Source organism: Malus domestica, chromosome 03 (genome assembly GCF_042453785.1).
Source record: "Malus domestica chromosome 03, GDT2T_hap1".
NCBI classification, from domain to species: Eukaryota; Viridiplantae; Streptophyta; class Magnoliopsida; order Rosales; family Rosaceae; genus Malus; species Malus domestica.
In genome coordinates this window covers 31,380,293-31,392,918 of record NC_091663.1, presented here as the reverse complement: position 1 = coordinate 31,392,918, position 12,626 = coordinate 31,380,293, and the positions used below count along the sequence as shown (strand labels likewise).

General features: G+C 38.8%; 1 protein-coding gene and 1 long non-coding RNA gene across 2 annotated transcripts; both read left to right on the top strand.

Annotated features, from left to right (window-relative positions):
- The first annotated feature begins 2,204 nt into the window (after positions 1-2,204).
- LOC103431287 (uncharacterized) lies at positions 2,205-4,910 on the top strand. The gene has a single exon (XM_029100250.2). It carries the CDS (start codon positions 2,537-2,539, stop codon positions 4,745-4,747), a length of 2,211 nt encoding a protein of 736 aa, XP_028956083.2. The 5' UTR covers positions 2,205-2,536; the 3' UTR covers positions 4,748-4,910.
- A 1,229-nt stretch (positions 4,911-6,139) lies between these two features.
- On the top strand, positions 6,140-8,004 carry LOC103430796 (uncharacterized). The gene is made up of 6 exons (XR_528793.4): positions 6,140-6,328; positions 6,529-6,589; positions 6,705-6,793; positions 6,974-7,092; positions 7,198-7,262; positions 7,669-8,004. It is a non-coding gene; the product is annotated as an uncharacterized lncRNA (long non-coding RNA).
- The last annotated feature ends 4,622 nt before the right edge of the window (positions 8,005-12,626 follow it).

Genomic DNA, 12,626 nt, shown 5'->3' with positions numbered 1-12,626 from the left:
AAATCACGTCAACATTTTATATTATTTTTTTTATAGATATAATAAGACAAAAATAAATAGTAATATAAAATGTTGACGTGGCTAAACTGTGGCCACATAAACAGAGGGCACGAGGAGGGTACCGGAAGTGGAGGACAGACAATCCTTGTCCATCATTTTCGGATACTTTCCATCTAATCCTCATGACCCATAAATCTAGGTCTTTGAATTTTGATCCATCTAATCCTTATAACTTTTAATAGAGCTTTCTATTTGTAATTGTTAGATCAAATTTTAAGGGTCCGGTTTTGTAGGTCATGAGGCTTAGGTGGAAAGGGATCCGAAGAGGATCCTTTTCCACTTTTACTATCATCTGTCCACGTTGCTTGAGGATCCCTTTTTCAGGAAAAAGATCCTATTTGTGGGATTCGGAAGATTAATCAATTATGTTCGTTTATCGTATATCATGCGGTCAGAAATCATTTAAAATTTAAAATTGAACATAAATAGTACATAACGAAAACAGACCGCACGATGTACTATGAACGGACATAATTGATTGATTCTCTGAATTTTCACAAAGAGGATCATGAGAGGATCCTTTTCACACTCTTTCTCCGTAAAAAAAAATGTCCCTCCATGGAGGTGGAAGAGTGGTGAAGAGATTTTCTGCTATGGGTATGTTATTGGAACGGTATTTTAAGTTTATTATGTTTATCGAGTCGGAAGTTGATATTATGTTGTAGATAATTAGGGGTGAGAAATTTCTCTTTTACGGGTTTATTATTCCTTTGTATTTATGTTGAGAATGTCAATCTCATGTTGAAGAATTATAGTCTTGGTCTTGTGTTTCTCTATCCATTGCCACTCGATAATCGGTTGAGTGATCACCTTCTAATAGTTTAAGAAATTATTTTCAGCACTCTCTCTCTCCAAATCGATTTTAACTTGAATGCTCAAATTCTAAATGAGTACCAAACTCTATATCTACAATATGGATTCGATAAAAAGAATTCAGATATAAATTCAATAAAAAGGTATAAACCAAGAATCCATTGAGTTGAAAAAGTTGTAACGACAAGCACAATCCACTAACATATTTAGACAATATAAGCTATCCACAGGACCACGTCCAACCAACAAATCTCACCACTTTCTAATAACTTCATGACAAATAGTTGTCGAAATGCTTTGTGGAATTATTATTGAGATTATAGTAAATGAGTAATGTGGCTTTTTATAAAAGATGCTTATTATGTTACTTTATTAGAGTAAAGTGGTAATACCATTAATCAACATGAACTATGAGGTACGTACTTTTCATTCCCCCCCCCCACTTTTTGATTTGTTTGGCGGAGGATGATTCTTTTTCCTTCTAATCTCTCTTCCATTCTATCTCATTCTACTTGAATGATTATGATTAAGTCATGTTAACATCTTATATTAATTTTTTTTTAATTTTTATAGAAAAAATAAGATAAAAAATAAAATGTAAAAGGAGAAGAGAAAGGGAATTAGAATAGGAAGGGATAGAAGCTTACTCGTTCATTCGCCTATCTTTGGTGGACTCTCTTTTCTTTTCCTTGACTTTCACATTTGCATACCAAGATTCCACCTAAAGGCGAAATCTAAAAAGCAAAAACCCCGTGCATGCTGACTCCAATTTTTTTTGGGTTTCTTAATGGTTAGGTTTTAATTTTTGTATTTTAAAATAAAAATTTAACGGTTAAAACATCTAAAATACTACATGCTCCTACTATTCATTTACCAACACACAACACATCATGACACTTGGATTGATATCCTGTGAGAGTTTAAGTAACCCAAGTGTTAAAACACCCCAACCTATTAAGTACTCCAACTATCCATCTACCTACACACAACACAATACATCATAACATCTAAGTGATATTCTATGAAAGCAATATTACGCTTATAACATATTTGCATCACAATTTTTATGAATAATTTATTTACACTATAGAGAGAATGTATTATCAAACTCTCGTCTATAAAATTCAAATTCAAATATCTAACTTATAAGTGAATAAAATACAACTAAATGACATATTTGTACCATATTTTACCTCTCACCCTTATTCACACACTCATTTTACCTCACATTCTTATTAATTTTGATTATTGATTTTCTTCAATTAATTTAATCTAATGATTGAAAATTTATAAGAATGTTTTAGAAGTAAAAATGCGAGCGTGGATAGCAATACCCTTTATATGGTGTAAACAACACCAAGGGTATTATTATGATGTAATTATAACGCATGCACGGCAAGGAGAGGCCCAACGTAACCAGATCCTTACATTACTCGGTTACATTATGATAAAGACAAACTCCATTCTGTCACCCTTCCATTACCAATAACTCTCTCTCTCTCTCTCTCTCTCTCTATTCTCTGCAGCAGCATAACCCACCATACAAACCAAACAAATCTTCATCAATCATAACCTCACCTCACCTCACCTCACAGCCAATCGTCCTCTGTTTATGCTAATGCCACATCCACAGCTCAGTAAAAAGTTAGAATGAGTAGAAACAATGGAGTCAGATCAGAGACCCCATCGCACCAAAAGCAGCAGCAGCACAGCTAGTACATCCACCAGCGAGCTCTTCATCTGCTTCACCACATCCCGCCTCTCTTCCTCCTCCTCATCCATGAAGCTCTCCTCCAAGTCCCTCCTCAGCCCCGGCCACGCCAGAGGCGGAGACCCTAACTCCCAAATCTCCCTCTCCTCTTCCCTCAGCCGCCGCCTCAAAACCAGCGGTAGCATCAAGGGTGGCCAAGCCTCTCCGATGTTCCCGAACGGCGGTACAAACAAAAAACGCGGGTGTGGTATCGAAAACCCAGAACCCTCCTCCCCTAAAGTCACGTGTATCGGACAGGTGAGGGTGAAGACCAAGAAACAGGGCAAGAAAATGAGGATAATTACCAGATCCAGACGCAGGGGAAGCGAGGCGAGTTTCAGAAGAACAGAGAGCTCCAACAACAACTCAGCTACTCAAAGTCAAGATCTTTACAACAACAACTTCCAAGGTTTGCACTTTCCGAATCACCAGATAAGTAGTAGTCATAGTAAAAATCAGCAGGAATGCTTGAGGCAGAGGAACCAGAGGTGGGTTCATCTTCCCCTGACGATTTGCGAGGCCCTGAGGGCTTTTGGGTCGGAGTTTAACTGCCTGTTTCCGAACCGGTCTTCGTGTTTGGCGAATGACAAGGAGAAGGAAGAGAGTAGTAGTAGTAAGGAGGTGAGGTCAGAGGGTGGAGGCTCGTCTTCTTGCGGTGCGGTTTTTGCGCGGTGGTTTGTGGCGTTGCAAGACGGGGACGGGAAAGGGAGGGAGATTGAGCTGGTGGTGGAGGAAGATCAGGAGAGGACGGAGAAGGATAGCGATAGTAGCGGCGGCCGTAGCCAGCGGAGGCAGTTGTTTGAAGGGATTGAGTTCAAGGAAGAGAGATTCAATGAGGGTGGAGTGGAGGAGGAGGAAGGAGGAGGGAGAGTGAGTATTTGTGCGCCTCCGAAGAATGCTCTTTTGCTCATGAGGTGTAGATCTGATCCGGTTAAAATGGCTGCTCTTGCTAATAGATTCTGGGAGATGCCTGCTGCTGCTGAGGAAAATGAACAAGAAGATCAAGAGGAGAACAATGAGGGTAGTAATGTAAAAGCAGAGAAAGGTGCTGGAGAAGTGGTTGAGAAAATGGAAACTGGGTTGGAGGCGGAGGCGGCGGAGCGGGAGGATGGAGAGTGTGAGGAATGGGTTACAGAAGGCAAAGAGCATGGAGAGTTGGAAGAACTAGAAAGTTTGGGTTTTGAAGAAGACGAGGAATTGAAAGAAGATTTGGGTGAGAACCCAGAAAAATGTCTGCAAATTTTCGATGAAGTGCGACAGATCGAAGAGAAAGTCGAATGCCAAGTGGAAGAAGAGTTTTTCGAACAAGATGAGGAACAAGAATCGGATGCGACAGGACAGAGAGCAGTGTCGGAAGATACGTGTTCGACTGAAGTTGTCGTAGATCCGGAAAATATGGAACTTGAAGAACAAGCGCAGCAAGAACAAGAAGAAGATGAAGAGAGAGAAGAGGAGGTGAGTGAGGCGAAGGTTCCAGAATCTTCCATTGACTCTGTACAGTCGGAAGAACTAGAAGAGAAAACAGAGGCTGAAGTTGCAGAGGAGTCAACGGAGGAAGAAACAGAGACAGTGATGGTAGATAGACCCGAACCCGAACCGGAGCCAGAACATGAACCGGAACTCGATAACCCGAATACCCAACTGGGTGCCGGGTCCAAGAACGCCGGTCAAAAGTCGGTGTTACCGGACTGCCTGCTGTTAATGATGTGCGAGCCGAAGCTGTCAATGGAGGTGTCGAAGGAGACTTGGGTGTGCAGCACGGACTTCATCCGGTGCCTGCCGGAACGACACGTCAAGAAAATCGACGGACCGGATAAGGCGAAGAAGCGGGTGAGCATCGACTCGAAGCCTCCTCTGGCGCCGGTGGTTCAGCAGCCGATAACGATGCAGCCGCCTAGGTCGTCTTGTTCATTTCCGGTTCAGTCGATGGCGACGATGATCGGGCAGAAGCTGGTGGGGTCCGCTGCTTATGAGCCCTTCGTGCTGACCCGATGCAAGTCCGAGCCGATGAGGTCGGCGGCTAAGCTTGCAGCGGCGCCGGAGACGTGTTTTTGGAAGAATAGGAAGCTGGAGCCGCACAGGCAGGCTGCGATGGGAGTCGGCGCGGCTGGGGTAGGGTTTTGAGCCGGAGGTAATTAATTTGGATTGTGAAAAAAAACGAGAAAAAAAAAAAGAAATGTATGTAGGAAGTTTGCACTCTATTTTCGTTTGTACATTTTTATGTAGTGATTTTGTATAAATTCATTTTTATGTTTGCTCTTATAAATATAATTTATGATTTATTTTATGTTTGCCATTCATAAAAGTTACAACCAATGTGTTTTGGGAAGCTAATTTTGCAATGGATGCGTTAACTTCTAAAAATTATACTGAAGATAGGAGTTACGATGCACCTGCATGGAATATGTTTATCCTATAAAGGTGTCTCCAATCACCATATTCATCACGATCTTCTTTGTGAGAATTTTGAAGATCTATGAATCGTGTCTGTTTATTGTAAATTGCGCGGTTCATTTTTGACCGTACGATGTATGATAAATGGACATGATTTATAAATTTTTAAGATCCTAACAAAGAGGATCCAGAGAGGATCCGGATACCAAGGCTATGTTTCCATAGAGAGTTTACATATGGTCCTAGTAGATTGAGACCCTACGATGATGACAAATTGTGATCTTTCGCTTGTCGAAAGGCCTTTTTCTTGTAATGTTTTTCGTTTTCTTATTGAAATTACAAACTACAACCAACACCAATTCGTTAGGTGTTAAACTCCCTCGCTCAAATCACTTTGTAAGGAGGACAAAGTCTTATAAAGTGAGTAAATTTTTTGATACAAAGTCTTATAAAGTGAGTAAATATTTTGATGGTGATTAATACAAGACAATGAGCTACAATTATATTTTTACTCAAAAACTCCAATATCTTGAATCCATCAGCACTCTGTGTTTACGGTTGACATGGAAATATAGGAAAATAGTTCAGCAAAGCTTGTAGCTCAAATGATTAAAAAATTATTATTACACGTGATATTCTAGGTTCGAAATTACGGAAGAATTTTTTTTTATAAAGGTTTATTTTTTTGGTAAAATTATTATTTTTCTTTGTTGGATTTTTGTGCGTAAAATTAGAAATTTGGTGTGAGGCACATGGAGCTTCTATGAGATTAGGGGCAATTTCCAAAAATGACCCTATGAAAATGCCAAATCATTAGCGCATAGCGTAGTTAACGGGCTTATTATTAGATACAAAAAGGTCAAAGGCCCAGCCCATTTAATAAAACCAAAAAACCATAAAAAGGCCTGAGGCCTACAAAAAACATTTGAAATAATAAATAGGGCACGGAGCACAAAAGAGAGATAGCCGTTAGAGACAGACCATCGAGACTTTTCGGTAGTATTAAGATCCGACGGTCAGGAATTAGTAGCCGTTATATTCAAAACGAGACGAGCACATGCCCCTCTCCCAAATTCCCTTTTTTCAAAATTTATTTTTCCTTTTCTCTTCGAAAATGAATCTGATTAATGCATAAGAACCCCTTTTAAAGAACCCAACAAGAAACACAGAAGCACAGAGAGAGAGAGAGAGAGAGAGAGAGAGAGAGAGAGAGAGCTGCTCCTATGCCTTTCATTTCTCTCTCGGGAATTTGAAGATTCAAAGCTTTGATATTTGCCTTACTTTGATCAAGTCCCTTGATTTCTCTTCAAGGTTTGTGGGTTTCTTTCGATCTTTCGGTTTTTTTTTAAATTTCGAATGTTCTGGGTTTCGATTGTTTCAGATTTTCGGACGTTTTCTTATTGTTCTTCGTGTTCTAGATCATGAGTTTTTCTGATTTCATTCAAATTTTAATTTGGGGCTTTTTTTTTTTAATTTTATTTCTGTTGTTTGATGGTGATTTCCTATTGGAGGTGATCGAAATGGGATCAAAGGAGAACAACCCAGCTCTTGTTAGGCCTTCAAATTTCCAAGGTAAGAGACATAGCAGAACCCCAGGATGCAAATTTAACGTAATTTTCAATTCTGATTTTTTTTTTTAAATTTATGTTCCTCGTTTGCATTTATTTTCTTTGAAATTTTGGAAAAGGTCCGAGAATTTGGGGTGGGGAGGTTGGGCCGAATCATCGACCAGCGCCTGAGGGATGTCCATAACATCACCAGAAAAGAATGTCCTAGGTTTGTGACGTTTTCTTACAATCTGATGAATCTCTTTCCATGTTCATGTTTTAATATGTTTGATTCGTTCTTTCCTTTACATTTGGGTTTTTCGACCGATCACAAGGATCTTTTGTTTACACTTTGGTTTTTCTATTTTAGTTCGAATTACAATTTTTGGTATTGGTTACATGTAATTAGGAAACCAAGGAAGTGTCTGTGAGTTCATTTGCTGCAAATCCGCAGGCTGTGGAGAATATTGAGCAGGAGGCTTGTGATGCTCATGTGCCAATGTTTGTTACGCACACCCAAGTAGGATGGTATGGGTGTCTTACTGTCTAGTACTAGTAGCAGTTTTCTTATTCAAAAGTTGCCATCTTTAAATATCAGAAGACTAACTGGGGACCTTCTGTTGATTACTGCAGGAAGAGGATGAAAATGTTGTTGAGCACATAGATGACATCTACGCTCACTCTGGGAAAAAAATGAGGTATATTTTTCAGCTATTGAAAGCATATACAATGGTATTACTATTAGATGGATCACTGAAACCAATGTAGGAACTTAGTTCTGCTCTTGAGGGTTAGAAATGAAAGGCATAGATGTTAAAAAGAGTTATAATCTCTCAAAATCTCTTGAGGGAATCACTCAAAATCCTAATTGAATACACTTTGATTTCTAAAAAGAATTATAATCTCTCAAAATCTCAGTTGAATACACCAAAAGCCAGTGTATTTGCCCAGACCTTTCTGAATTTATTTGGTCATATTTTCTGTACCCTGCCATGCATGTGTCCAATTAAACTACAATTCTAGAATCGGAGAAAAAAATGCATCCCTATTGCAAAAATGTTGAACTATATGCTCATATGAAATCCTAACTGAAAGTTTATGCAGAATCCAGCAAACTGTAAAGCTGATGAAACTTTGGACTAACCGGACTAGCATAGTGGACATTTCTGCATTTGGACCCCCGATCTGTAGGAAAGTGTATCTAGGAATTTTAAAGTGATGTATAATTTATGGGGTGGGAGCGAGTTGAGTGGAGTGAGCGGGTCCAAATGCAGAAACTTCATCAGAATTGCCCTGGTATGCTTTCTAAAACCCCCCTTTATAACTGTTGTTTGCTGTGGAGGTGATTGGAAAAATACCTAGGATGTATCTTTGCTAGATATTCAAGTTTAGGGATAACCTTAGAGACATAGAATTAGTATGAAATTTTTGTTGCTTAAACTGCTAAATTCTCTTTGGGAGCAGCCTCTCCATAAAATGGGGGTAAGGCTAGCCGACATTCACCTCTCCCAGACCCTGCGTAAAGCGGGAGCCTTGTGCACTGGGTACGACCTTTAAACTGCTAAATTCTCTACCAATTGATAATGTGGAACTGATGTGGTTGATGATAATGTAGACTTGCTGCTGGATGCAGGATCCAGTTTTACCTTTCTGTATGTGCACTGTAGCTAAAAGTCGGACCCACCTTGTATGTTTTGTTTGCTACTTGCAAAAGCCCAAATTTTTTAATCCATGACCTATTTAACCAACCCAGTTCTACACAGCACAATATGAACACAAACTGAATTTTTGAACCAAGTGTTTTTGAAAATTAAAAACAGAATGTAAGACACAAAATTTAAACTAGAACTAATTAGGAAAGAAACAAAGTAAAATATTGAAAATAAAATAACATAAACCTTACGGAAATAACATCTTGAAACTTAAATAAAAAATTTAAACAAAGTAAGGAAAAAGTTAAATAAAAAATTTAACGTCTATAGCTAGACACAGCAAAAGTCAGGTAACAATCATTGGATCCTTCAGAGTCAATGACTCGTATGCGAACCTTAGTAACCACATATGGCCCATTGAGACTTAAGTCTTGTCCGTGTAAATCCTTGAACTTTGTAAGCCTCATTATGAGTTTCTTTAAGCTCATGCAACTGTAACTTGCGTTTTTCATCCGCTAAATCGAAGTCAAAATTTAGCTGCTTAATAGCCTACCTTATGCTCTAGTTCCATAGGTAAATGACATGGTTGCCATACACGAGCCGAAACAGGAACATCCCAATCGGAGTGTCAAATAGTGTATACCCACAGAGCATCATTCAATTTCAAACTCCAATCCTTGCGAGTGGAGTTGACCGTTTTTTCTACGTTGTGCTTGATTTCCCTGTTGGAGACTTCAATTTGCACATATGATAAAGTGTAGCAACATGATGGGCACCCACCTAGAAACGTATTCCATAGCCACTAGAATATATTTCACTTTTTAAAATTACGTATTCCGTATTCGTAGTTTTGACGCGTTTATATTTATGGTGTATAGTTTTTTTGACAAGTAAATGGACGAAAACACCCTTAATGAACTAAACGGGATTATTCGTCGACATATTTGATCTTTTCGTGATTTGCCATATTTCTTTACATATTTGGATAGTATGTGTCGATGCGATCGCATGGGCGCAAGCAAATTCAAATTTAGGGATATAACGAAGATTTTACGAAGCTTGGAAACCGAAGGAATTTTTGGTCTTTTTCGATTAATGTGGACATGTGAATTTCTTGCCTATGGGTGTGTTGGACCCACCCCCCACCCCCCCCCCCCCCCCCCCCCCCTATTTTTCTAGAATTATCTCGGCTCTCTATTCTCTTCCCGTCTCTCACTTCTTTCCCATCTCACTCTTAAATTGTCTTCCTCACCGAGAATCATATCACACAACCATATTTTCCTGGTGAGTCTTCTAATACAAAACCACCATCAAAACTTCCCTATCGTCCCTACGAACTCGATTATGGCGTTTGTTCCTTGAAAATTCGTGCACATACACCATTTCAAGGACCTTCATTTGAGCTGTGACTTTCCCATCAATTTTAGATAGTTTCTAGTCATTTTTTGGACTCCAAACAGGTATAATTGTGTTCTACTGTTCTCTAGCTTCGTTATGATATATCATAGGTCAAATTTGTTTAAGAAACAAGTGACTTATAACGATTTGAAAATCACCTAGATTTTGACCAATTTTCCAGAAATTGTTTGGTTTTCCTGTGAACTGGGTCGACCCGACCTGCGGCCGAGCTACATAATCAGATTGGAATATGAATATTCTAAGGGCCTTGGGGAATATTTCGTCGTTGTTGAACGTTGACTTTTTCCGGTTTCATTAGCCAAAGACCCCGAATCCATTTTTAACATTAAGTGAAAATATGATGTTTTAACATAGTTTTAGAATTGATGGCTAGTTAACCGACACTTGAAATTGCGATATGCAGAGATCTGATCGTCGAATCGTCATAAAATTTTAATATGTTGTTTTAGGAGCATAATGAGGATTTTAGAAAATTACGGAACGGAAATCCAACGTGCGGATCTTTCAAGTTACATGGGGTTGTGAAACTTACTGTTGCCAGTTGATCGAGGGTTGACTTTTGGTGTCAACGTATTTTGAATTCATTAGAATGTCCCTAAAGGACGTGTACAAGTGAGAATTAAGTGTTTTATTGAAAGAATTATAAAAAAAGATGTGTGAATTGTTGTAGGCGACGATTGTATAAAGGATCCACGTACAATTGTCGCCTATAACACATTTGTATAATTTAAAACCAATATTTTAATATAAAACACATTTGTAAAACCAAGCCTGGAGACAAAGAATCCACGTACAATCGTCGCCTAGAACAATTCACACCTCTCGTTTTAGAATTCTTTCGATAAAACACTTAATTCTTGCTTGTACACTATGACATTCTAGAAGAATTTGAAATGCGTTGACCTTTAGTCAACTCGCAACAGTAGGTTCCACAACCCCACGTAACTTGATTCGGAAGATCTGCACATTGGATTTTCGATCTGTAACCTCCTAGTTCAACATTGGATTTTTGGATCTCCAGAAATCGCAATTTCAAGTGGCAGTCAACTAGGTCGTCAATACTGAAACTACGTTAAAATATCAGAATTTCACTAAACGGATGTTAAAAATGGATTCGGGACATCAAAATTAGCCTACAAAGGTCCTGGGTGGACCCGGTTCATTGGAAAACAAAACAGTTTCTGAAAAATTGGCCGAAAATCTAGGTGATTTTCAAATCTCTATAACTCACTTGTTTCTTAACCAAATTTGACAAACAGAGCTAAAGAATAGTAGAATAAGATTATACCTGTTTGGAGTTTAAAATATGGCTGGAAACTATCTAAAATTGACGGGAAAGTCGCTCTAATGAAGGTCCTTGAAATGGAGTATGTGCACGAATTTTCATGGAATTAGAGAGTTTGTTCGGATGAAGTTTAGGGGTGGTTTTGTTTTAGTAAACTCGCCGGGAAGGGATGGTTGTTGTTTGATTTGATTCTCGGTGAGAAAGCGAGTTTGAGAGTGAGATGGGAAAGAAGTGAGAATAGAGAGCCGAAAGAATTCCAGAAAAATGGGGGGTCCCACGTGGCACACTACCATAGGCTAGAAATTCACATGTCCAAATTAATCTAAGAAGATCAAATGCTCTTGGCTTCCGAGCTTCGTAAAATCTTCGTTATAGTTCCAAATTCGATTCAGCTTGTGCTCATGCGTTCATATCAACACGTACTATCCAAATATATAAAGACATTTGGCAAATCACGAAAAGATCAAATATATCCACGAAGAATTCTGATTAGTTCATTAAGGGTGTTTTCGTCCATTTCACTTATCGAAAAACTATACGTCGTAAATATAAACGTGTTGAAACTACAAATACGAATATGAAATACATAATTTTCAAAAGTAACTCCCTATAGAATTCGAGCTTAGCAGTAAGCTCCACAAGCCCAAAGCCTTTGCAAAGTGCTTTGACAAGGTGGAGGAAATCGTCGCCTGAGATGAGGGGTACACGAATGATAAAATCTAAAACCATCATAGAGGCTTTTCCACTTCTCTCAACAACATTTTGCATAAGATCTGAGATAAGCCTTTCTTCAGGAAGCCCTGCCATGCCCAATGCTGAATCTGAGTCCTAGCTTTAAGGAGTATTGTGTAAGCTGGTGGCCATACCATGAGAAATTACCGCAACCTCAAAGAGTTAAGTCACTAGTCTACAACCAGAGTCTGATAATCAGTCTTATTCCTTATCATTCTCCAAGAACGACTTGACGAAGTTGTTGGAGTAGCAACTGAACATGGCCACAGACCTTTGTTTAAGGCACCGACGTATATTGGAAATTAAACATTCCCACGGGCAGTTCAACATCCTTAGAGGCAAAAGCAGCAGACTACCAATCCAAGCTCTCCTACTCGTGATAAGGAAGAAAAGGCATTAAAAATAGGATTAACAAATCTCATATTTAATCTTCTTCTAATTGATCCTCATCCTAAGATATTATCTTCTACTTAATATTTTAGGATAATTCTTTCCACAATCCTATAGATGAATCACCTTTGGCCAATAGGAAGCCGCCACGTGTATGGCAAAACTCTACACTTAGGTCGGCTCCCTCCCTATAAATAGCTCATCTCCATCAAAATTTTCGTAAGTTTTTGCTATGCATACAAGCCTTAAGCACTTATTCTTTTCAAAGATAGTAACTTAGGCATCGAAGCTCTATTGACCAAACCCCTTCACTTATGGGTGCGTAAGGCTTTGACCCTTGATCACATATGTTTATTGTTTTGTAGGTACAAATTCGTTAAGATTGAATATGGACCACAAATTGATGCCGTCATTGAGAGCCCTATTAAATGCTCATGAAAGGCTATCGCATTTGCGTTTTGAATTTTTCCACACATTCCTACTCTTAGAATTTTTTATAGGTTCTTTGGGGAAAACATACAATGGAAAATTTTTTTGAAACCACGACAAACAAAGTGTCCTACGTTTAAGGATATGGATGAACG

What these genes read in the sequence shown, in the direction of transcription:
- LOC103431287 (XM_029100250.2), top strand. Translation starts at nt 2,537, where the DNA reads ATGGAGTCAGATCAGAGACCCCATCGCACCAAAAGCAGCAGCAGCACA.